This window comes from Euprymna scolopes, chromosome 16, assembly GCF_053919585.1.
Source record: "Euprymna scolopes isolate OS-2025 chromosome 16, ASM5391958v1, whole genome shotgun sequence".
NCBI classification, from domain to species: Eukaryota; Metazoa; Mollusca; class Cephalopoda; order Sepiida; family Sepiolidae; genus Euprymna; species Euprymna scolopes.
Genome location: NC_136497.1, coordinates 27,617,336 through 27,644,183, shown reverse-complemented (window position 1 = coordinate 27,644,183; position 26,848 = coordinate 27,617,336). Strand labels below are relative to the sequence as shown.

The window sequence follows — 26,848 nt, the reverse complement described above, 5'->3', positions numbered from 1 at the left end:
GAACTGGAGACTTGAGCCAGTCCAAAAACATTTAATTAGAAAGAGCATTTAGAAGTATTGGTTTCTTTTTCTACACAAACTCAACTTACTATTATTACAAATTATTTTTATACAAAAAAGAACAACCATCAAATTGTTATTTATTTTTTTACCTTGAAAGTGGCTTTTGCTCCTCAGTAGTACAACTCTGATGACTTACGTTGGACAATTACCATCTTGATCTTTGATAACGTGAGGAGAGTGGTAATTCGACAGACCTCAACCCTTCAACATCTACAGTCTTCATCAGAGCGGCAACCTTTTTTGCAAGCAGGTAACAAGTGACCAACCAGAACCCAGGAATGGTCAACCTGGGTGATATAACAAAGAGGGGAAGGAAGGAGTAGACATGCAGTCGTTTTTAAATATATATACGTGTGTTTTTTTTTTTAATAAACTGTTTATAATTTATGAACTTTTTTATTTTCTTAATTTTGATGATTAAATATTAAAAAAGAAACATGTAACAAAATTAAATGATCAAATAATTTTATTCCATGATATAAATTTTCAATCTACTCTATAAAATAATGGTGGATGGATTTCAAAAGTTGGACCTAAATAGCATATAAGCTAACAAATCAATTTTGGTTCTGATTAGCCAACTTTCATTTATCATTATTGTTGTACCATATTATTTGTAATGGATTAAGATATTTCATAACAATTTATTTAAAAGAAATACTTAATCAGAACAATATATTTTCTAAAATATAAAAAGTCTTAAATAGTTACTTTAAAAGAAAAATTAGCTAAGGAAAATCATTTCTTTTAGTACAAGTTATTGTTTCTTGCTTGCTTGTTTTCATTTTTTTTATTTTAACTTGAGTCTGGCTTTGTTCTTATTTAATCAAAACCAGGTTCACTTTTAGCTTTGATATTGAATAAAAAAAAAATTCGGCTTATAGAATATAAAAATACTTATGACAAAAATTTAATGTACTTCGCTACAATTTTTGGTACTTTTGCACTTGTGTTACCGTGCTGAAATAACATTATTATTTAGAAAGCCATTCTTAAGATGGGGAAAAGAAGAGGTTTTGTAACTATTCTCTACTTTTATCTAACAATTTAATAAAAAACATGGATTGTAAAAATTGAATTTAAATTGAAAATACTATTAAAAAATAGTGCGATACAATACATAGTTTTCTAACATAAAAATTCTTAAATAGTTACCTTAAAAGAAAGATCAGTTAAGAGAAATAACTTTTTTAGTAAGAACTATCGTTCCTTTGCTTTTTTTTTTTCAATAATTTCCTTATTTAAATTTAGTTTTTCTTATTAAATTAACACCAGGGTCATTTTCAATTTAGATACTTAACAAAAAAAAAAAGCATTAAAAAAACAAAAAAAAACGCTTGTTTATTGAATAGAAATATTTACAAAAGTAATTGGAATGTAATGAATCCGGGCCAACGCCGAGTCAGTACAGCAAGTTATGGGTATAGATATGATTGCATGTTTCCATATTGTCAACAGTAACAATTACGATAATGATTTATCAAGTATAGATTTCAATGCATTGATTTCTGCTTCATGTTTTTTGTCCACTTCAGCACTTTTCTTGTATTGTTCAGTCATAAAATCAACCCATTCTTGTCCGCGCTTCGCTCGTCTGTCTTGTAAATAGTCAGTCTGAAAAAAAAAAAAAAACAGAAACAAGAGCTAGAGTCGTGGTTAAAAAAGATTATGCAAAAATATGAATCCTGTACAAAAGAAAAAAAAAAGACAAATTATTAAAATTAAGATTATTAAGCCACTTAGCATGACTGTTGCAAAACTGTGACAATCCTACCATGTTTTGTTTCATTTTACTTCAATCGAAGTCTTCAGAAATCAAAGAATCTCTTTTTTATGCTAAAACTTGATCTCTATATAAGATATAAAGATATTTTAGTGTTCTATTAAGTTCTCGTTTACTTTTCAAATGTTGTGGTTAGTAAAGAAGTTAAGAACATTAATTTTCCTTTCACTTATCGACCAGGTAACTGTATTATTGTATATCTTTCTTGCAATCTCTTGATCTTACCAGATTCCATAACAAAAATTCATCTAGTCTGGTGAAGTATCCAACATCAGTTTGAGAAATTGCACCATTTCTTGTCTAAGCTAATGTTGGTTAGCCATATTGAGGCAATCTTATTTCAGCTGCGAATACCATGTGATTTTGAATATTTAGTTAGGGTTTACTTGTAGAGAAAAAATATCCTCATCCCAGGTAATCCTGAGGAAAAACCTTGCAGAAAGAGAGCACAGACACTGGACAATAATATCTAGTAGGCATTCACGTTCTCTCCTACTACTTTCACAAGAATAATCAAGAAAAAAAAATTTAGTAAAAACACTAGGAGAAATATACCATCTCTAATACAAGACGATACACGCAAAACTGGTTTTATTTGCAATATAAAACACACCAGCACAATTATACACAATTAATTCAGCAATTGACTAATATGTGCGTGAGAAGATAATTTTCTATGAGTGAATGGTCATCCTCATTATAAATTCAAGATGGCCGCCATCACAATATGCAAATTAGTCAAATGTTACAATTTATTTTGATAGTCCTTATCTACATATCTATAAAAGTGAGAATGCGTGTGTGTATGAAGATACTTCTCAACCTATATACTCAATAAATTTTTGATCAACACACTTTAAATTTGGTATATAGGGTATACAGACATGCAGAAAACTTCTTAATAAGCATTCATCCAGAAAAAAGGTCTGCTAAGGAGTCAAAATTGAAAAATTGTTATGAGAGGGGGGGATCATCATATTTTTATCTTTCAACTGTTTCAAGAATGTGCATGCGTGAATCGTTTACATGACAGATTACTTATATAAAGAATAAGTAGGTTTGAAAATACATTTTAAAGATTGTGCCAAGCTGGCCTAATGGTTATCATAGTTGACTCACTGTCTTTAGGTTTTGGTTTCAATCTCAGCTTGAGTATTTTTTTTTTTTTTTACTTACAAGAAGTAAAATGTTTAGAAAAAACATAATACTCTCATGCACATCTAAGTTTCTTTCCATTTTTTTTTTTTTTTTTAATTTAACATTACGTTTATTACCTACGGTATTTCTGTTTATAATAAATAAGAATTCTGCATTAATTAAAATATAATATTTATGCATATTTTATGACCAGGCACCGCCGGGCCGGGCAGCCTGCTAGTATACTATAAATGTCATGTACATTGTTTGAACATACAATGAAAAGTTAAGTTTACAGAGTCATTTTAAAAATAGGTGTAAAAAATAATTTAACACTGTTGTGTGAAAGTTTTTTTCCTATCATTTTCTTTTTCACCGATTCATCACTAAATTATTATGAAGCTATAAATAATTTGATTTTGGTAATGTCATTTTAATCTCTATACATTATTGGATGCAAATAGCTTTTAAAACTAAAAATCTTTTAATACATGAGGATTTGTTAAGAATTTTAATACCAGAAATGACACTATCTGATAATTTGAATGTTTCAAAATTCCTTTCACATTTTAAACGGTTGTAAAATAATTAAAAATTGCTTCTGTGGTGCTATTATTTAAGAATTCTGGTGAATATCACCCCATCAGTCTCCTCCTCCTCTTTTTCACTAAAAATCTTAAATGACTATCACCATCTTCCAACGTAGACCCCTACTACCAGGTCTCCTTCTCCAACATCAGGGGTCTACGTTCCAACCTTCCAGAGGTTGAAACCCAATTACAGGAGATGAAACCGGACATATTATTTCTAAGTGAAACTGGAATAGGGCCAACCACTTCCCTAGATGAGTTCATAATTAACGGATACTCTAATTTAACAGCTAAATCTGACACCCAAGATCGCCATGGGCATGGAATATGTGCCTACATTAAGGATGGCTTCCCGTGTGGCAGGGATATCTCTAAAGAAGATCCTAATTTACCCTATATATGCTTCAGGGTTGCACTTGCTAACGCCACTGCATTTATATTTGCCCTCTATAGGCCTCACAACAGCGGAGTTACTATCTTTAAGAGCATATCTGAGAAAATAGACCACATACTGTCTTCACATCCCTCGGCTAACATCCACATCTGTGGTGACTTCAACGTCCATAACGTGGAATGGCTGACCCATTCAAATAAGACAGATGATGAGGGGAGGTTTTGTCATGATTTTGCCATTGCTTATGACCTCACTCAGATTGCTCGTGAACCCACCCGTGTGCCTGATACACCCGGTCAATATGCAAGCCTCCTAGACCTTTTTCTCTCAACTTCCCCTGAGCTATGTTCATGTTCCGTTCATTCTCCTCTAGGATCCTCCGACCACTCCGTCGTATCAGTTAAGATAAAAATGAAATGTAAGAAGCCCCCAGACATACCTCTCCACCGTACTGTATACCGATACTCTATGGCTGACTGGGATAGCTTCCGTACATTCATATCTGATTTACCTCTGCACTCCATGTTTAAAAAGGAAATGTCCTCTATAGTATCAGATCTGACCGAATGGTTAATTGTAGGCATAGACCAATTCATACCATCTAAAAAATTCCAACAAAAACCTAACAGCCAGCCATGGTTCTCCCCAGAATGTGCTGCTGCTATCGCGCACAGAAATCACTTTTCCATAGCTACCAATGTAATAGATGCACTGAGACTAAAGCTGCTTTCAGGACTGCCAGCAACCACTGTAAAAGAGTAATAAAAAATGCAAGAGAGCTATATGCCCAGTCTGTTAAATCCAAGGTAGCTGATCAGCGGCTTGGTTCCCACCAATTTTGGCAAATAACAAATAGGATCCTGAACAGAAGTGTGCGTTCTATCCCAACCATTATCAATGGACCAGAGGTCATCTCGTCAGTGTCAGACAAGGCCAAACTATTTGCAAAGAACTTTGCAGCTAATTCTACCCTATGCGACGAAGGCCATCAACTCCCCATATTTCCTCCTATAACACAGAACAAGCTAGGTAATATACAAATATCCGTGCATGAGGTCGCCAAGCTAATCAAGAACCTAGATTCCAGTAAAGCAACTGGCCCTGATGGCATCCCAATTATAGTGATAAAAAAGCTTCAACCAGAACTTGCTCCCGTATATACGAAACTGTTTAAGCGCTGCCTTAAGGAGAAGTGCTTTCCAACACCCGGGAAGACCTCATCAGTTTGCCCTGTATTTAAGAATTCAGGTGATAAATCATCTCCCTCTCAGTACAGACCAATAATTCTCCAGTGTGTTATGAGTGAGTTGCTGGAATCCATATTAAATAGAGAAATAGTCAACCACCTCAGCAGGAATAACCTTCTTAGTGACACACAATATGGTTTCCGCTCTGCAAGATCTACCGCAGATGTGCTAACGGTTATATCCCACAGGATTACTGAATCTCTTGACAAAGGCTTCCGTTCTAGGGCAATTGCTCTTGACATATCAAAGGCCTTCGACAAGGTATGGCATAAGGGTCTACTTCACAAGATTTCCAGCTACGGTATAACTGGAAATGTTTTCTCAATCATTAAATCATTTCTCTCCGATAGGCTCATAAAAGTAGTGGTAGATGGACAAAAATCGGAGGCCTGCAATATAAATGCTGGAGTCCCTCAGGGGTCAATCCTAGGCCCAACTCTCTTCCTGATCTACATCAATGACCTCCCTAAACACATACTTAAATCATTCGTTGACATCTATGCTGATGACACGACCATCTACAGCAACACATCAAAGGCTGTAAATGACAAAGTTCTCTCTGATTCTCTCTCCTCTGATCTCGAGCGCGTGGTTCAGTGGGGGAAGATGAGGCTGGTTACCTTTAATGCATCCAAAACCAAACTCCCATCCTTACATCATCAACGCTCTGATCCCCATCTGGCATCAATTGTGATGGATGGCTCTCATCTGGGTGAGGCCCCGTGTTTTGACAAGCTTCTGGGTTTGACCTTTACTCCTGATCTGAAATGGAACATGTACATCATGTCTGTTGCCAAGGTCGCTGGAAAGATGGTGGGATCCTTCTACCGCTCCAGAAGATATCTCACTACTGATGCAATTCTCTATCTATATAAAAGCCAAGTACGTCCAAGGATGGAATACTGTTGCCATATCTGGGCAGGAGCTGCTAAAAACAGCCTATCCTGCCTTGACAGAGTACAAAATAGACTTTGTGGCTTAGTGGGGGATACCCTTTTCTCTACCCTGCAACCTCTCTCCCAAAGAGACGTTGCGAACCTATCCTTGTTTTATCGTTATTTCCATGGCAGGTGCTCGTCTGAACTCCAATCTCTGGTCCCCCCTCGCCAATCTTTCACGAAAAACACCCGTCTAGCTGAATCCACTGTGAAAAATTTCCCCCACTCTATATCTGTGCCTAAATCAAAACGCGGATTCCATGAACAAAGCTTCTTTCTTAGAACTGCATGCCTGTGGAACTCTGTTCCGTCTGCCTGCTTCTCACTGGACTACAACTTTGATGTCTTCAAGTCCAATGTTAACAAATTTCTAATGAACCGCCCCCTTAAGTAAACACTTCATCAAATCTCCACACTAACGTAATGTACTTGCAATAACCCTTATCCCTGAGTGGCTTCCGGGCCTTGATAAGTGGTGATCACTGTGTAAAAAAAAACAAAAAAACAAAAAAAAAACATAAATAGAGAATCAGCAGGAGCAGATGTCATGCTTTGTCTTACATAATTAGCAAAACCCATGACCCGTCGGATTACAACCGCCATTACTATTTATTCTACTTTAATTTAATTTGGAAATTCATAAACTGCGACATATGCAAAAAGAATGTCTTAAAGGATAAGTAAAAATAATAAAATTCTTTACTTCTATATTATTAATTATTATTAATATACCGAAATATTACTATTCTTTATTATTATTATTAATATTATTTTGTTATCTAATTTACAAATATCTAATGTAAATTAAATGACAGTGCTGACAAAAAAACGTCACTCTTTCTCTAAATGCTTACAGATACATTAAGAAATGTTAGAGTAGTTAAATCAAGAGAGGGAGAGAGGATGAGAGAAATACATACACTGCGTATCAAATTATTAACGAGTTTACATTTTTTAAAAATATTTAAGGAACGAGTGAATAAAAATCCATGAAACTTTGAGAAAGTGCTTACAATACTATTCAGCTACTCCAGTCCGAAAATAAAAGTATTTAAAGCAGTATTAGTGAAACTATGGCAGAAGATAGGAATATCTGTTAATTTCAGTGTGTCAAGTTTTTAATGAGGTTGAGAAAAAAACAATATTCCCATTACTTTTTTTTTTTTTTTTTAATTTTTTTATATTGCAATTTCACCCCAAGCAAGGCACATTGCCATTTTTACTATCAGGGACATAAGCTACAGGGGTACTATATGGGGAGTTGGGCAGCAAGATGTCGGTTCATGTTACACTTGAACCTCTGCATGTCAGTACAGTTGGGGAAGCAGGAACTCGGAAGGGAATTCTAAAGTCCAGCGGTTCTGGGGAAGAAACTACTGGAGTAGAAGGTTCTCTTACATCTAGGGATCTCTACTGTGAAGGGGTGGGATTTTGCTGCTTGTCGGGTTTGTCGGGGGTACTTATGTCGAGGGGGCACAAGTGCTTGCAGTTTGTCAGAGCATTCACCATTGAAATACTTGTAGAACAGCCAGATCGATGCTATATTACGTCGATGGGACAGAGGCTGAAGCTTTCATGACAGTTCAAGACCTATTAGGTTGGCAACTCTCTTTTGAACCCTGTCTAGGAGTGAGAGACTAGTAGCAGATGCACCAGCCCAAATATGAGAACACTACTCCATACATGGGCGAATGGTGGCCTTATAGAGGTACATGATACTTTCGGGCATTAGTAGCTTTCTAGCACGGTAGAGAGAACCTACCTTTTTCGCAGCGTATTTGGCAATGCTCTCAATGTAATTTTTCCAACTCATGTTTCCTGTGAACGTTAGGCCGAGGAGTTTAAAGGATGTACTTTCAGATAAAGAGTCTTTGGCCATTGCTATTGGTGGTAGAAAAGGTTTCTTGTTATTGAAGGAAACAAGTTTAGTCTTAGCAGCATTGAATGTAACCATCCATTTTTGTCCCCATTCTACTACAGATCGGAAGTCATCCTCTAGTGTTTTTGCCATTTCTTTAGATATGTGTTCATTTATTTTCCTGTCGTGTCAATTATAGAGAGTGGTGTCATCAGCATATATACCCATCTCACAGACAATTTTGTCAGGGAGGTCATTTATGAACATTAGAAATAGTAGAGGTCCAAGGATAGACCCCTGAGTCTCCCGCATTCATATCATATTGTTTGGATGTACGACCATCGATGACAACCTGGATTTTTCTCTTATCTAAGAAGGATTTAATTATGTTATGTATTCTTCCAGTGATACCGTATGATCTGATGTTCTTGAGAAGACCCTCATGCCATACCCTGTCAAAAGCCTTAGATATATCTAGAGCTACCGCTCTGCCATCTCGCTTTATCAAGTGAATGGTATATACGCTCAGAGATTACAGTTAGGATGTCTGATGTGGAACGGGCTTGCCTAAATCTGTATTGTTGGTCGGTTAGAAGCAGTTTTCCAGCAGGCAGGAAAGCAAGATTCATTAAGACATTTGTTGTAAAGTTTGGAGAGAACCAGCGCTACTTAAGCGGAGCACTTTTTTAATAGCACAGCCGGGATGAGATCAGGTCCACATGCTTTTGAATGTCAAGATTTTTTATGATGGCATGCACCTGAGATGGGGTGATTTCCAGATCGTCTAGTGTGGTGTCTGTCCGCAAAGGAAAGTCAGGGAGGGGGTGGTTTGCAGGGTCCAGTGTGGAGTTTGAGGCGAACCGACTGGCAAGCATGTTAGCCTTCTCGGTTGCTGAGCAAACAACCTCATGATTGTTGGTTAGTGGGGGAATTTTTGATTGCCCATTATTTACTACACTGTTGTAGATTTTCCAGAAATCACTGGTTCCAATTTCTGTGCTTCAATGCGTTTTTTGGTGATTTCAGTAAATTCTCTCTTAGCTGTCGCTATTTCTTTCTTACAGTTATTATTGGCTTCTATATACTTCTGTCTGTTTGAACTGGACTTATGTCGGTTAAATCTGCAGTATGCATGCTGCCTTTGTGCGATGGCAGCTGCACAATTAGAAGTAAACCATTGGGGAGAGTGGGGCTTGCTATAAAACTTCCGCGTGGGAACATGTGCTTCAATTGCTGTTTTGAACCACTCGGTGGTCTCATGTGCGCACTGTTCAGCAGGAAGTGAGAAGATATTTCACCATGGGGCGTCTCTGATGAAAGACCTGATGGCTTCCCAGTCAGCCTTTTTATAATATCTCGTTTTGAGTAATGGCTCTTCTGTTTTGGCTCTAGAGTTTAGTGTGATTTCAACTATTATCACTACATGATCAGCATTTCCAAGTCGGCTGTGGGCATTTGTAACGCAATCATCGGGGACTGTGGTCAGAAACAGATCTAAAAGTGATACGTGTTGTTCTTGCTGGTCAGGGAAACGTGTTGGAAACGTAACCGTCTGTGATAGGGAATGAGATATAGAGAAGCTATGTGTTGTGCTACCAGCTGCCTCTGTGTAAGTAGAAAATCCAAGCCAGTTGTTGTGGTGGACATTGAAGTCACCAAATACATGCACTTGTGCGCTAGTGTCAAGGGAAAATGCTGTATCTATGCTGTCAGAGACTTTGTTTATTAGGGTACAGTCCTGGGTCAAGGGAGAGCGGTAGAGAAAATAAAAGTAACTAATGTTATGTTGCATGTTATGTCTAAAGCACATAAAGGCTTGATCGTCAGATTCTAGTTTTGTTTCTCTAATCAAGGGGAAGGTATTTCGAATATAGTCTCCAAGCCCGTGCATATGTCTGTCAGAGTTCTTATGGCAGAGTGGGAGATATCCGGGCATGTTAAAGTAGTTGGAGGGGATGGAGGAGTGTAGGTTAGTTTCACTTAGTGCTAAGATATCCGGGGTGTTTGTTAGGAGAAATGCTTGAACGTCATTTAAATTAGTTCTAAGTCCACGGATGTTCATAAATGCAAGCCTCAAGGGTGGAGGCAATTTGGTTTAGTTTGAGTTTTGTCCTGGTTTAAGCATAATTTTAGATTGTACTGTCATCATTGTTTTTTTTTTTTAGAGTTTCAGTTTAGGTAGGAGTGCGGAACAAGTGGTTATGCAGAATACTAGAGATGCAATACAAGTAGACCATCAGCTGACTCTCCATCTACTAGGATTGTGGCTTCCAAAGGTTCTCAATTGGGTTCAAATCTGGTGAATTCACAGGCCACTCCATCTTATGTAGCCTAGAGAACCCCAGTTGTTATAAATACTTTTTGCTTTTGTTTACTGCACGTGAGGGAGCATTATCCTGCATAAAAATAATGGTTCTTCTGAACGTCAACCTTTACTTCTTCAGCCATGGTTGAAAGTGCTTCTTCAGAAAAGCTATGTAAGCATTTGACGTCATTTTTACGCCTTCTGGGACTCTCCATGGACCAACAAAAGTACCTCCGATAATCACAACCCAAGTCATCATCATCCGTGAACAAAACTTTGGAAAAATCCGTTTTCATGTTGTCCTCAGCCCATTTCAATCGGTTTTGTATGTGACGTTGCTTTAATGGAGGCTTTGTCACAGGCTTAACAGACTTTGTCACTTCTTTCAGAAGGTGACATCGAGTACTTTTTGAGACATTCTTCAATCCGGCTTCGTCAAAGACTTCTCAAATTGTCTGTCCAGGGTTCCTAACAACTGCACGTTTAATTTAGATTTACATTTATCAGCCCTCTTACGTACCTTTGTAGGGTCCTTGACAAAGTTCTTCACAGTTTGATGATACCTTCCCATCATTTTCGATATTTTGAGGGTAGTTTTACATTTTGCTAGCTGTTCTGTAATAGTACTCTTCAGAACTACTCAAACCACCTTTACAACCCATTTTATTGACGAAACAAACTACCTTGTTAATAATTTGACCTCAAATACTGTGGATTCAACAATTATGATTATGCGGAACAGTACAAAAATTTCATAGTACGTGCAGCTCAGAATTGCCAACATTTCCGAAGCTTTTGATATGAAACTACCGGTAAGTTTCAGAAGCTGGTAAAAAAATGTTATCTCATTAATAATTTGACACGCAGTGTAGATAGCTAAGGGAGATAGATAGATGGGTGACTTGTTCAGTTAATTAGAAATTACATCCAATCCGAACAATTAAAACAGTTTTTTTTCAAACAAAACTCAAATTCAAAACTAAAGTATATTTTAGCATGTATTTGTGTCACTAGTGTAAATAAAAAAATCTTTATGGAAACAAACGTTGATTAACTCATATTTTGTATAATAATGGATAAGACTTACCTGAGTTTTATGTTCTTTGGTGCAAATTCTTTCACACATCTGAGTTGCCATGTTTGCTGTAAAATGTTGATAAATACCGTTTGAAAATGACATGAAAATGTGGTGTAATGATGAGCTAAAGGAAATACGGGCGCCATGCAAACTTTTCATCATCTATCCTTTGTCAATTTATCAAGCACACCCATTTTGCAGAAACACTCGTGAACACAACTAGCCCTCAATAGGAGCTCCATCAAAGAATATACTGCATCAAACTTTACTACAGGATGAGCTTGTTTAAGAAAGTACAGAACATTTTCATGCATGTGTTCAAATATGAAAAAGTTTCCTTCAAGAGGAACATTCAATTATTGGACCATTTCAAGAACTATAGGACAACGGAACATCTCTCTGCAGCTAGTGACAATCGTTCAAGCCACTGAAAATGCTCCAAGTGTAAAGCTGAGTTGATAGATAGCATAGCAGAGTCTCAAACAAGGAGTACAAAAAGTAGCTGCAGAGCATGCACCTGCCACTGTTTGTAAAGTTCTGGTTTCAGCAGGATAGGACAAGTTCTCACACATGAAACATGTCTCAGGAATTAGCCGAAATAGAACTTTGTATTCCTATTATTTCCAGAATGAAACCCTTTATTTAATCCTTAAAATTCTATACAGATTCCCGAGTTTGGCAGAAAGATTCCCCAAGTTTGACAAGATACACTTGAAGAATGTTAGAGATTACATCGGCCAAAATGTTATGAAAATAAAACTCGAGCTGAGAATAATAGTTTGAATAATCTAAATAATATGAATTATCAATCCTCATCTAAAAAGTTCAGAAAGATAGAACTTTGGGATCTGTATGATCAGTTTTCAAGATTGATTTTGAGTGAGCACTTCACAGCCCAAACCTTGGCCTCACAAATATCTTTCTCAGGGGCTACTTTAAAGACAGAGATATACATAGTGACCCAGGACCATCATGGGGATCATATCTCTGTCGGTTTGTTAAAATTTCATGGACAAATTTGTGTCATGCCTCAAGAAATGCAGAGATCTAAATGATGGGCACCTCAAACTTATGCTTTAGAAAAAAAGAAAAAAATGAATCCAAAAACTATGGGACAGCAGAGAACATCACAGCCCAAACCTTAGCCTGACAAAAATCATCAAAAAAGAAAAAAATCATAAGACAAATCAAAAATTTTGTTTTCTGTTTGCTATCATTTGTTTGTTATTCAAAAAATATTTATTCATGAAATTTACCTTACAGTGTTTAGTAAAACTTATCCAATAATTATTTATTGTATTTTCCTTGTAACAACAAAAAACATTATTGTTTTCATTTTTTAAATTAATTTTTCATTGATTTATGTTCATAATAACAGAATATTTTTTCATTGAAAAAATTGGCCAGCGTTTGCACAAAAACAAATCATGAAACTTTTGTTACAAAAATTGCCTGGATAATTCCGACGAAAACATGTGCCTTATTCTACTTAAGTACCAATTTCTTCACAAAATTAAAAAATAAGGTCCATCAGAATTTTTGGCTCATTTTGTCTTTCACTCATTATCTTACATTCTTTAATGAAAAGACAAATGTGAAACTTATTGGGAAGCCAAATGATTATTTCAGTTCTGAACTTTTGAGAGGAGGTATGAATATTTGTATTATTAAGATTAATCGAACAATTGTTCTCATCTTGAGTGTTATCTACACAACGTTTCGGTCGATGTAACCTCCGATCTTCATCAGGTGTAAAAGTCACCATGTTTTTGCACACCATACACGAAAGACCTATCCGAGAAAATTAAGAAAAATATGCAGTCCATATGATATCAGGACAGCATTCACGAGCAACTCAACACTCTGGAAACACCTGGTGCGAGTCAGACCCTCGATCAAAAGACTCATGACAAAAAACTGTGTGTATGAGATTTCGTGTAAATGTGGAAAACTCTACAAAGGTGAGACATAAAAGTGAGGCTAGACGAACACCAAAAAAGCCATAATACGTGGAAAAATTGAAAAATCAAGTATGGCAGACCACATATGGAGAGAAAAATGCATTCACTTCCCATTGTGAGACGAAGTAAAAATCATAGACAGAAAAGATTTATGGAAAGTAAGACGACTCAAAGATGTTGAGTAAAAACAATCTTTTAAGTCTCCCCAATGTTGAACTTAATACTATATGAGAACCGTTAATTACAAATTCACATTTACCATGTTTAAGTACAATAAAAAAATATGATCTCATAAGTTTAAAACCTGCGACATATAGGAACTTTATCATCCATTTACGATTAATCATATACTTTAACAACCCAGTTCAACTTTAAGGACATGAACACAACTTCATCGCATATTTAGATTTTTTTTAATCCCCCTTTAGAAACCACTTGAGTTTCCTTCAGCTGCATTTTTATTAGAAACTAGCCATTACTTTCAGAGGAGATAATCCCAAATAGTCAACCCATGTTTTAGAATTGTTCCCCCCCTTTACCATGTTTATTTTTCTTTTCACATATAAACAATTTCGATTTCCCCCTTTCTCAGCTGCATTTTTATTAGAAACTAGCCTGGGTGCCCGGCATTGCCCGGGTGTTTGGAAGTGTGTGTTGAGCAAAAAAAAAGTGGGAGTAGGCAGGCAAGCTCGAACCCATGAAGGAGGAAAAGAATGTGAATAAAAAAGTGACGTCTTTGCTGTTGTGCCCATCGCCAAACCGGAAGTGATGAATGTTTAAATTAAGGCTAGTCAATCGAAAAGAGGAGATGACTTTCCAAAATATCCGCGAAAGAAGCGACCTTTCCCTGTAGAAAAGTTGAGGGTGAAGGAATTAATGTTTTTAGCCATTTTTCGATATTTGTCGTCCCAAGTCGAGCTTCAAAACGATACCGATTTCATAAAAATCGGTCGCCTCTATCGAAAGTTTTAGGCAGACATACAAACATACATACATTTAAACAGACAGGTGAGATTTATATTATAGAGGATAGAGGAAGAAGAATACCCATTATTCTCAAGGGAGATAATGCCAAATAGTTAACCCATTTTTTTTTAGAGTTGTTCTTCAGTTTACCATGTCTGTTTTTCTTCTCACATATAAAGAACTTCAATTTTCTCCTTCCCTTTATTAGTTAAGCTTTAAAGACATGAACGCAACATCATCACATATTTAGCATTTCTTTTTAATCCCCTTTTAGAGACGACTCAAGTTTTCTTCTTCACCTGCTTTTTTATTAGAAAAAATATATGATATAAACAATTTCGATTTTCCCCCTCCCTCCCTCCCTTACCCTTTTTCCCCTCCTTCCCTCTACCTTTTTATCTCCTATCAGCCATAATAACATATCAAAAAATAATTTAAAAAAAAAACTACATCTGGTTAAAAAAATGAGTAACACACGATTAACCATACTGAAACCAACAATCTTAGTTTAGAAATATTAGGTTTCTAAAAATTTAAAATTAGTTGATGGATTTAATTAAAAATTTAATCAATTAAATTATCTTTAGAATTCATGAAAACTTATTTCCAACCAGATCCAAAAAATTCAAAACCTTAAAGTACAGAGCTGCCCCCATTTTTTTTCCCTGTCAAAACATGGTGACTTTTCCATCTGACGAAAGTCGGAGATTACATCAACTAAAACATTGTGCAGATAACACTTAAGATGAGAACAGTTGTCCAATTAATCTAAATAATACAAGCCAAATAATATTACTTACTTTTGGCAGCAATGTCTGTCAGACAGATTTCTGCTTGTTGCAGGCAGCCTGGCAGGTACAAATCCTGCATTAAGGAGACTTCCTCAGTGCATTTTTCAAGGGTTATCATATCACGATGACCTCGCTTATCCTTTACACAAAAAAAGAAAGAAAATGCAAATTTTATTAATCAAAATAGGAAACATCTATTTATAGTGTTCTATTTCTTTTCGCTTTATATTATAAAAACTGACATTTTTTACAAAATGAATAATGACTTATTAAGACCAAAAGACACTCAAGGATAAGGATTAATGAGATGGATGGATTTTCATTTGAATGATGAAAACTATTATGAGAATATTGAAAATGAGGAATGCAATGGACAAAATTTTAATACTTATGAGGACAATGCATTTTTATTACACTGATGACAAATGTGTTATAATCAGCAGGAAAGTAATCCCATGGTAATGTGTTTCACAGATATGGGAAGTTTTTGGATAGAGACTGTTTGCAAAAGTTCCCTGTTAAACACATGCAGGAAGAAAGGAAATTTCTCTGTAACTGTGATGGAGAAACGAGTTCTTGCTGTGAATGGCTTACAAGGAGGAACCAGGGATTGGAACAAGGTAAAGACGGGAAACTGACATAGTGAAGTACTGTACCAACACTGTTTAAGGAACGGGTATCGACTAGTTTATGAATAATAAAATAAAAAGTTGGGTGGTCGTTTATGACATATTTGTATTTTTATTATTTATTTCCACAGAAAAAGTCTTTGACTTGTGAAAAAAATTACACACTCAAATTTTCAAACACATTTTTGTAACAATAGTGAAACTAATTGTAACAGATGTTCCTATACTGAATTTATAGTGTTTATCTGTTAACTATGTTTCATAATTTATATGTTGCAAACATATATGTGTTGAAAGGGGATGATGGCGGCTAAGTGGTTAATGACACTAACTGTAAATCTAAGTGAGTCAAGTAAAAATCCAGTTCTTTTCACATAAACACTTTCATTAAACCAACACCTGACCTTGTGTCTAACCTCCCGAAGAGGAAGTAAATTGGTTGTTTTGTTTTATGGCATATCAACTCTTTTTGGGTTATTTAATGCTGAATCTCATAATTTGGGGAAAAAGTTATTATGCTTCAAGTTCTTTATTTCTTCAAATATTTATTCTTGGTGTTTAGTTTTGTTGCTTTGTAAAGAAAAATTCTTGTTTTTATTCATGGCTTTGCAGAACATGATTGAGTTTTTCAAGCGGAAAAGAAAAAAACAATAACATCAGGGTTTGGTGCATTTCAGTCAGGAAGCCAATATCTTCAGACAGGTAAATAAAATACTTTATGTGTTGCATAGAATGTACTAGCACCCCATCCTTACTTAAAAAAAAAATTATATTAATGAATCATCACTTACCAAAGCCAAAAGTCACTCGAGGACAGTTGTTGATGAATAATACTAGGAGAAGATTGAAAACAATGAATGGAAAAAAACAAAAATTTGATTACTTAAGAGTATAACTAGACAAATATTTATTGACACTAGACTTGAAGAAGACTATGTCGTAGCCTTGAAGCAATGTGTTCCTTAGCAATGTGTTCCACAAATGGGAAGTTCTTGCCTTGCTTTGACAGAATACAAAATCAACTTCGCAATATAGTGGGTGATGATCTCTCATATTCCCTACAGTCTCTGAGATCTGATCTTATTTTCTTATGGAAGAGGTGATAATTTATTTTCATTGAAAGTACTTGATCGAGTATTCATCTCTGGTTCCTCTTTGTAAAACATTCACAGCAAGAAATCGTCTTCCTACCACAACTGCAAAACACTTTTTCTTCTTTCATGTGCCGAATGTTAAACAGAATTACCACAAATAGTTTCTATCTAAGAAATGACTGCCTGTGGAACACATTGCCATAAGATTGCTTCCCTGAGGGCTACAACATAGTAATCTTCAAGTCCAACGTCATCAAATTTTATTCATTATTTTTCTCTTATAATATTTATCATTCAAGATAATCTGTTCCTCTCATTAACCTACATTCACAATAACTAGTGATTAAAAATTTTTTTTTAGGAAAATGACCAAAATTTTGTAAAAAAAAAAAAAGAAAAATTGCTGTTTTATGCATGTTGAAAAGAACTCAAAAAAAAAAAAAAAAAAAAAAAAAAAAAAAGCTGTTATTATTTTAAATTGACATAACTCCAGAAAAAATGATGCATAAAATTCAGAAAAAAAAAAATTCATTCTTTGCTGATCAAATTGCCATTTTTATCATTTAATGTTATCAAGATGTTAACATGATTTTTAATGTTATCATATAAAAAGGTGAGTAACTCTATTTTTTTTTCATATAGTTATTTCCGTTATGCTGATACTAATTATGTGTGTGTGTGTGTATGTCCAGAGAGAGGAGTGGGCTGGGTTAAGGAGAAAGAGGGAGTATGGAAAGGAGCAGGAAAATAGGGGTGGAGATGGGAGAAAGGGATAGAAGTTCTATTACACTTTTGCCCCAGGCAATGCTGGGTAGGCCTTCTAGTTTCTAATAAATATCACAGTTCTCAGAATATAATACAGACAGAAAACCCCTAATACTAATGATTACTACAATACTACCTTATTGATTACTGTACACGCAATAACCCTTATTCCTGAGTGGCCTTCAGACCTTGATAAGTGGTGACCCCCATGTGAGAAAAAATAAAACATTTACCTCAAATTCGCGGAGAAAATAATGAATATCTCCTTGCAAAATTGGGCGATGATCAAAAAGACGGCTTTCTAGTTCACCCAAATCTGGAAGACAAAAATGTACAAAACAATTGGTAAGAATTTCAAAAAGAACTAATGCACCTTTTCAAAAATAACTAATTCAAGAACTCACTGAAAAATGAATCTAATTCCTTTTACATTTTAATCTCTATAGCTGGTTTCTTTTACCAAACTTTTAAATAATCCACACCTGGAATGCTAAATACAAGGGTGGTTCTAAAAATAAAACCTTCACCCTTTTTTTAAACTGAAATGGGAGTGGTATCATAAAAATGTGTAATCTTTTGTGCAACAGAATTTATTTTTCTACATAGTCACCACCATTCTCAATTCACTTTTGAAAGGAATTCAATGACACAGCTCTGTTACATATATCCATGGCAGAGATTGTTTTCTTAGAGTCTCACACCATCAATATTTGCAACAGAGAGATGAAACTTCCAGATCATGAATGCATACGTTCAATCATCATAACAATGCAATTTGCGATCCTGTCTGATCCATTTGGGCAGAATAAAAAATATGAGGCATTACTTTTGGAATGCCGTAGAGTTACCATATCATGTGATTAATTCATGATGTTAAATAAAAAATAAATGTTCCGGAAGTTTTGTAATGAACACTGATAATTGTTATCTGCTCGACATAAATACTTCCGACAAACCTGACAGTCAGCAAAGTCCCACCCCTACACAGTAGAGATCCCCAGATGTCAGAAAGCCTTCTACTCTAGTTTCTTCCCCAGAATGGCTAGACTTTGGAATTCCCTTCCGGGTTCCTGCTTCCTCAACTGTACTGACATGCAGAAGTTCAAGTGTAATGTAAACAGACATCTTGCTGCTCAACTCCCTACATATTATCGCTGCAACTTATGGCCCAGATAGTAGCCCCTTACATCAAAGTGGTACTGTGCCTTGCTTGGGGTGAAAATGTAATAAAAAAATTTTTTTTTATATTAATATTTGGATAATCCAAACTATAATATTCACATCTTGGTTGTTATAGTCACATTTTGGCCGATGTAAACTGACCTTCATCAGGTGTATCTTGTTGAACATGGAAATTATTTTGTTGAACTCCGGAAACTTTTTAAACGATACACCTGAGCAAACCAGATGTACAGATATGAAGAGATGAGCAGAAGATTGAAGTATTCAGGACAGCTAAACAGATGGCAAAGATATCGTTGGAGAGAAGTGCATTTATTATAAAATGATAATGTAGTATTGTTAGGATGATTCCAATATTTTTCCCAATCCTGATACAATTCCCGATTCCGATTCTTTATAAATCTCTTAATATTTAACTATAGTGTTGTTATTCCACCTGTAAAAACACATGTTAAATATGCATATATTTTCCAAAACATAAAAATACACTTGTACGCTATCGATTTTAGCCTTAAAAATAGTTTGATAGTTTAAAATCAATAGATATTTATTATTTTATCATTAATTACAGCAGCAGAAGATTTTACCTTAAACAAAATCAAATAAAAAAAAATACAAATAAAAGAATCGTTTTGGCATTGGAAAATAGTCACATTTTTTTCTGATTCCGATACCTCTAAATGTTCCGATTTTTCTGATTCACGATTTACCATCCTAACACGTGTTATCAAGTGTTAGCAACAAATGAATGAGGTAAAAGGGATGCTTAGAGAAATGCAACTGTGAGAAATTGTTGAGTACAGAGTTTTTATGGAGCCGTGAAAATCTAGAAGTTGCTGAAGCAGTATCTGGCCCAGCAATAAGAATATAAAATGCAACGGCAGTGGTGTCAGGTGAAATCACTAAAATGTGATTGAGTAACTGCAAAATTTAAATTTATTTCTGAAAAATACAATATAATATTTTTTTTCAATGGTTAGAATTTGTTATAAGCGCATACAAATCTTTAAAAATTTATTATTTAAAGATAATCATAAAAGGAAAAAAAAAACAAATTTGAACAAACAAAAGTTCCCAGTTTTTCCAGGGCTGATTGAGGCCCCTACTAACAACCGTACTTTAATTTGTTTCGAGAGGTGGTCCTTTAACAAATCTGTTCTGGTTTAGTGTCATAGTTCCACCGGGTCCTGCTAGCAACAATATAATTTGTAATCTCTTCTGTTCACTTTGGGTGGAATAAAAAGAAAAATAGGAGGAATTACTATTGGAATGTTTCTTTGTATATTTGAATAAATAAATTGGACAGTTTATATGTTTGAATACATTGTAGAACATAAAATGCACCAATTTACAAAAACAAAATGTCCACATGACTGAAAACTATAATTATGAAAAACAAAAATACAATGCAATAATGTATCGCTATTTATAGCAAGTTAGCTATGAGTACAGGCTTATGCGTTTTTTTATTCTTTTACATTTTTCTACTCAAAACAAGGCATGTTGCTATGAAATTTAAGGAGATACTGTGATTAGGAGTCACATTTATAAAAGAGCATCCTAAGTGGAGAGCATTTGTTCAACAAGATGTTTGTTCACATTACGTTTAAATTTTTGTATGTTCACAGAGTCGAGGAAACATAAAGCAGGGAAGGAATGCCAAAGGCAAGCAGTTCGAGGAAGAAAGCTATTACAGTTGGCAGCTTTCTGGCATCTGGGGCCTTCTATTAGGAAAGGGTGAGATTTTGCTGCTAGTCAGGATTTGTCTTTTACTCACATTCACTCCTAACAAGGCTTATCACCATCTGAACATAAAGGGCTACTATTTGGGACCATGCCTAGGAAAGATTAACAAGATGTTGACAAACTAGATTGAAGACTTTTTTGGACCTTATCCAAAAGGGAGAGACTAGTGGTAGACGCACCAGCCCAGATGTGGCAACAATACTCCATACATGGATGAATGGTGGCCTTGTAGAGGTATAGGATACTCTCAGGTGTGAGTAGTTTTCTAGCATGATAGAGGGAACCCACTTTCCTTGCAGCAGCCTTGGGTTTGCCAAAAGTATTTATGTTGAGAGTGTACAAGTTCAGTAAGTTCATTGAAGTACATTCTGTGAAAGTACTTTTCTTTTTTTTTTAAAATTTTTTTACATGGAGGTCACCACTTATCAAGGCCCAGAAGCCACTGGGGGATAAGGGTTATTGCGTATACAGTAATCAATGGGATAGTATCGTAGTAATCATTAGTATTGGAGATTTGATAGAGTGTCTTACTTAAGGGGACGGTTTGTCAGGAATTTGTTTACGTTGGACTTGAAGACATCCAAGTTGTACTCAGGTGGGAAACCGGCAAACGGAACAGAGTTCCACAGTCGTGCACTTCTAAGAAAGAAGCTCTGCTCATGGAATCTATGTTTTGATTTATGCACAGATAAAGAGTGGGGAAAATTTTTGACAGTGGTTTCAGCTAGACGGGTGTTTTTCATAAAAGATTGGCGAGAGGGGACTAGAGATTGGAGCTCAGACGAGCATCTGCCATGGAAATAGCGATAAAGCAAAGATAGGCTCACAACGTCTCTTCTGTGGGAGAGAGGTTGCAAGGTAGAGAAAAGGGCATCCCCACTAAGCCACAAAGTCTATTTTGTACTCTGTCAATGCAGGATAGGTTATTTTTAGCAGCTCCTGTCCAGATGTGGCAGCAGTACTCCATCCTTGGACGTACTTGGCTTTTATACAGATAGAGAACTGCATCAGTAGTGAGATATCTTCTGGAGCGATAGAAGGATTTCACCATTTTCCCAGCGTCCTTGGCAACAGACCTGATGTACGTGTTCCATTTCAGATCAGGAGTAAAGGTCAAACCCAGGTAAAACAAACACAAGGATGCGATCGGAGAAGGACTGAAGCTTAATAGTTAATGGGGAACCTATTAAGTTATGGATTTTTATGCATAGAATTCACTCCTAAACTAATTAACCAATCGTTGTAAATTTTGAAACATAGCTGTTAGGCATAATGATAGACATTGTTGACCATATTTAGTTTAATTTAGTTTTATACAAAAGAGGTAAAAAGGGGTAGTAAGGAGCCCTTCATGAAAATTCAGATAACTTCGATTTTTGTGAAATTTTAACAATTGTTATTACAAAGTAATTAATAGCCTCTAAATTTCAATTTCTTTGAGGTAAAGGTTGTTTTTAGGAGGCAAAATCCCTTCATTTTAATATTAAAATATTTCAGATTTGCATTAAATTCGATCCATATTCATTAACCTTTAGCAAATTTCCTTGAATTTCTATTTCTTGTACTAATTTCTGCTAAAGTCTTAAATTTCAAACATTTTCAAGAATTGAAGTTTGGAAAAAGGATTCTAGACATAAGGAACAAAAGGGGATAACTCAACAATAAGGCATACTAGATTTATGTTGTAATGCCTACGAATTCCCATGATTCATTTTAAATTAATTATCTTTATAAAAATAGAACTACTTGATCAATTTATGCAAGTTTTGGAATATGATATTTCCGTTTCGTCACGGTACATACATCATACTAGAGGGCGGCAGTACTAGGGGTCTATCTTAAAAAACCATTTGCACCTAGCTTAATCTCTTCATTAGGATGATAATAGATAGAGAAAAAAAGAATTTTTGAAAAAAAGTCATTTTTGGCATGTGGGGGGCTTTTTTTACGATAGTGCCCCCCCCCCGGGGGCCCAAAATCACCATTTGCAGCAAAAAATTTACATTATGCAAAATTGCATGCACCTAAACGTCCTAAATGGATACAAATTGGTATAGATAGTTGAGACTGATGATTTCTAGCCATTTTTGAGGCATTTTTGGGTTTATAGGATGAAAAGAAGGGCCAAAATGAGCCGAAATTTGCCCAAAATTACCCGAAACTTAAAAAATCGGCTATTTGGCTACTATGTTACTCCTAAAACATTCCAAATGACTATGAGTGGATTAGTTGGCTAAAACTTACATTACCCCATAATTTCTAGCCATTTTTGAGGCATTTTTGGGTTCCAAGGATAAAAAGAAGGGCCAAAATTTGCCCAAAATTACCCGAAACTTAAAAAAACGGCTATTTGGCTACTATGTTACTCCTAAAACATTCCAAATGACTATGAGTGGACTTAGTTGGCTAAAACTTACATTACCCCATAATTTCTACCCATAAGTCAATTGGCATCCCTGCAGATGGACATGTGTCACCATTGATAGGCATCGAGTTTTAGAAAAATTGTGAGGTGGTAATAAAAGAGTAATAGTTAACAATTGGAATAGAACAATAAATCATCTCAACAATTAATTGAAATACGTTATGAATGATTCAAATTCTTTATTGATCTCATCTTTGTTCTTCAGTGTGAATTTGTTTTTTCTTTCATAGTTCCAACTTCCCTTCACCTCGAGCAACTTCCCATTCTTATAGCGCAGAACCTGGTCACTGGTTACCTCCTCCAGAATGGGTGACGATGGATGAACCCACATCAGATCTGCACCTTTCTGAACCCGGACCAGCTGCTCCACAACAAATGTTTGATCATCCTTAATCGAAGTGAAGAAACCAATGTACCAGGTTGTCTGTTCACCCTCATACCATACACTCACACACATCTTGTTAGGCTGGTAGATTTGGTGCTCTCGTTCTTTTGGATCGTCTGACAGCACTTTCAAGGCATCGTCGTTGGTTGGCAATATCATTTCTGCGATGCTGCTTTGGCTTGCACTGTTGTCTTCGTTGGACAAGAGAACGGACAGATTTTCGAGCTGAGTGGACATGTCTATGTTGATCAGCCTAAATAACTCAGGTCGATGCAGTCGATCTGCTTTGTGAGTGTGAATGTAGAAGGAAAGCTCAGTTTTGACAATTTTCTTGCCAATGTCGCCATTCTTTCTCAATACCTCTTTCAGCTCGTCAACAGAACAACACGGACCACCCCATTGCTTGCAGGTTTTAGCCAGGTTGAGAACGTAATCAACATTCTTCTGTTTCTTGGACAATTTCTTCTCATGAATTTCTGTTGAATAGAATAAGAATCTATTGCAGTGTTATTATGAAGCCATTGCAGTGTTGTTATCAAGAAGCCATTGCCATTGCAGTGTGTTCTAGCCAACTAAGTCCACTCATAGTCATTTGGAATGTTTTAGGAGTAACATAGTAGCCAAATAGCCGATTTTTTAAGTTTCGGGTAATTTTGGGCAAATTTCGGCTCATTTTGGCCCTTCTTTTTATCCTAGGAACCTAAAAATGCCTAAAAAATGGCTAGACATTATGGGGTAATGTAAGTTTTAGCCAACTAAGTCCATTCATAGTCATTTCGGACGTTTTAGGAGTAACATAGTAGCCAAATAGCTGATTTTTTAAGATTTCGGGTAATTTTGAGCAAATTTCGGCTCATTTTGGCCCTTCTTTTCATCCTATAAACCCAAAAATGCCTCAAAAATGGCTAGAAATCATCAGTCTCAACTATCTATACCAATTTGTATCCATTTAGGACGTTTAGGTGCATGCAATTTTGCATAATGTAAATTTTTTGCTGCAAATGGTGATTTTGGGCCCCCGGGGGGGGGGGGATATCGTCAAAAAAAGCCCCCCCACATGCCAAAAATGACTTTTTTTCAAAAATTCTTTTTTTCTCTATCTATTATCATCCTAATGAAGAGATTAAGCTAGGTGCAAATGGTTTTTGAAGATAGACCCCTAGTACTGCCGCCCTCTAATCATACAGATTTTTAATTATTATTTTTTCAAATATAGGTGGAATTCTGGACAAAAAATGGTTGGATTATTCTACCGTTCCAGTAGATATCTCACTGCTAATGCAATTCTCTACCTGCATAAAAGCCAAGTACGTCCTGGGACTGAGTACTGTTACCACATCTAGGCAGGAATTGCTCAAAGCCCCTATCCTGTCTTGACAGAGTTCAAAACAGACTTTGTAATCAAGTTGGCGATGCCCTTTTCTCTCCTCTGCAACTTCTTTCCCAGAAAAGAGACACTGCAGGCCCATCACTGCTCTATCGCTGTTTTCATGACAAATGTTCGACTGCACCCCCCTTGCCAATCTTTTATAGAAAAGAGATGACGCAATGGAGTTTCATTCTATATTAATAAACAAACTTTATTTTGTCCTTTTCGTTATACAAGAGAGAAACTGGTTAGTAGGTTGAAGTGTTCGCGTGTAAAGATAGAACTACTATCATGCCGGCTGGTTGAAGAAGAGAACAGTTCAGTTCCATTTACACGTGTTTATAGCTAGTAGTAGCCGAGGCAAAGGAAGCCCATTACAGGAGAAAGAAAGGGCAAAGTCTTCAGGTTGTTTGCTTGTTGTTGTGGGTGACTGTGAGTTGTGTCGATGAGAGTAGTCCTGTAGAATGATAAATTTTATGTGGGTACAGCATGTGGAAATAAATAATAGAAAAGAGCCATTCTTAGCTTGTAGTACTCATGTTCTGCCTGGGGCTGAAACCCCAGGCAATGTGTACTGCTGGGCAAGCAGCAAGAAAAAAAAGTTGAGAGTTTCAGATTTCACTTTTTATATACTCTGTCACGTGATAGAGAGCTGGCTTGTGAGATTGGACAAGCCATTAGGAAATGGATTTCAAATCTTGAATCGTGAGAATTAGTTTCTGCCTGTTTGTAGCGATTGTCGACTGCTACACTTTCACAAAAACACTAGCCTAGCTAAAATCACTGTCAATAAATTTATCCCCTCTCTATTGGTGCCTAAACCTAAACATAGATTCTATGAACAAAGCTTCTTTCCCAGAAATTCTCGCCTGTGGAACTCTGTTCTGCTGGTCTGATCATATCATTGTCTTCAAGTCACACGTAACCAAGTTCTTATTGAACCATAATCGTAAATAATCTAATTAGGTATTTTTTTTACGACCTGCCCCAGCATAGTATAAACACCCCCAACCTCCCCATGTTAAGAACGGCTTTGAAAGCGACTCATTTTAAATTAATTATCTTTATAAAAATAGAACTACTTATTTATGCAAGTTTTGGAATATGATATTTCCGTTTCGTCACGGGTATGTACATCACCCCAACCTCCCTATGTTAAAAACGGCTTTCAAAACCGTTCTTAACATGGGGAGGCTGGGGGTGTTTTGGGGCAGGTTGTAAAAATACCTCTAATTATACCCAATTAGGTCATGTGGCACATTGACCTCATTGGGTATAATTAGAGGTATTTGTCCAACCTTCAAAGGGTTTTTATTTCGAAAGCCGTTCTTAACATAGGGAGGTTGGGGTCGTTTATTCTGAAAGGTATTTTCTTATTTTCAACCTTCGCGTAATCAACTTCTTAAAGGTAAGTCCTCGGATGGTCCCCAGTGCATTTTTACAAAACACCCTTTCCTTCCCATGTTAAGAATGACTTTTAAAATAATATTATTTCAGCACGGTAACATAAGTGCAAAAGTAATAAATTGACAACCAATTTTTTTTCTTCGTTTGCTTATTTTAAAAAATACAATAATAAAAAGATCGTTTCATTTTGCAATCGACAGCTCCGTACAAAGCATTGTAGACACAGGGTGACTAAACTTGAAGATAGCCCATGTACACAGTTAATTGTTACATAGTCACACGGTAATCGGAGGAGAATTAATAGAATCAGACAATGTCTTATCCTACCTTTAAAAACGAGATCGAAAGCCATGGAGGAGGGGATGAAAATATCTTCTGCTAAACAACCGGAAACTGGTTTTAATGCTGAGTTCGCAGTGAACGCGTAAATAAATGTCAATTCCGGTTTTGTTTTTCGAATTGTACGTGTTTTAATTCGATTGATTTTCACAAAAAGTTCATTTCTTTAAATTAAATTGCAATATTTAAGGCTAAAAGTAGATGTGATGGAGGATTCGACAAGATACGATAGAAAGTTTCAAATTACAGATAGATCCGATTTTTGAGATCGGGAAATTGACAACCGGTGTTCATCAAAAAACAGTTCCTCATTACATTTTATGCTGAATGTTTTTAATAATTTGTTTTCAATAATCAAAAAAAAAAAAAAATATTACAAATAAATCAAACTATTAA

The 26,848-nt window shown here is 35.8% G+C and overlaps 1 protein-coding gene across 1 annotated transcript; it reads right to left on the bottom strand.

The window, feature by feature from the left end:
* Nucleotides 1-1,388: 1,388 nt before the first annotated feature.
* Nucleotides 1,389-26,733, bottom strand: LOC145295900 (biogenesis of lysosome-related organelles complex 1 subunit 5-like). Its single transcript, XM_080141662.1, has 5 exons — nucleotides 26,441-26,733; nucleotides 17,833-17,915; nucleotides 15,121-15,250; nucleotides 11,403-11,458; nucleotides 1,389-1,677 (listed from the first exon to the last, which is right to left on the bottom strand). The coding sequence occupies exons 1-5, from the start codon at nucleotides 26,463-26,465 to the stop codon at nucleotides 1,528-1,530; spliced, it is 444 nt and encodes a 147-aa protein (XP_079997788.1). The 5' UTR covers nucleotides 26,466-26,733; the 3' UTR covers nucleotides 1,389-1,527.
* Nucleotides 26,734-26,848: the final 115 nt, after the last annotated feature.

Excerpts from the sequence above, each read along its gene's own strand:
- LOC145295900 (XM_080141662.1), bottom strand. The coding sequence starts at position 26,465 with ATGGCTTTCGATCTCGTTTTTAAAG. Across the intron at positions 15,251-17,832 it reads ATTTTCTCCGCGAATTTGAG|GATAAGCGAGGTCATCGTGA; the intron begins GTAAATGTTTTA and ends TTTTGTGTAAAG. Across the intron at positions 1,678-11,402 it reads CCAAAGAACATAAAACTCAG|ACTGACTATTTACAAGACAG; the intron begins GTAAGTCTTATC and ends TTTTTTTTTCAG.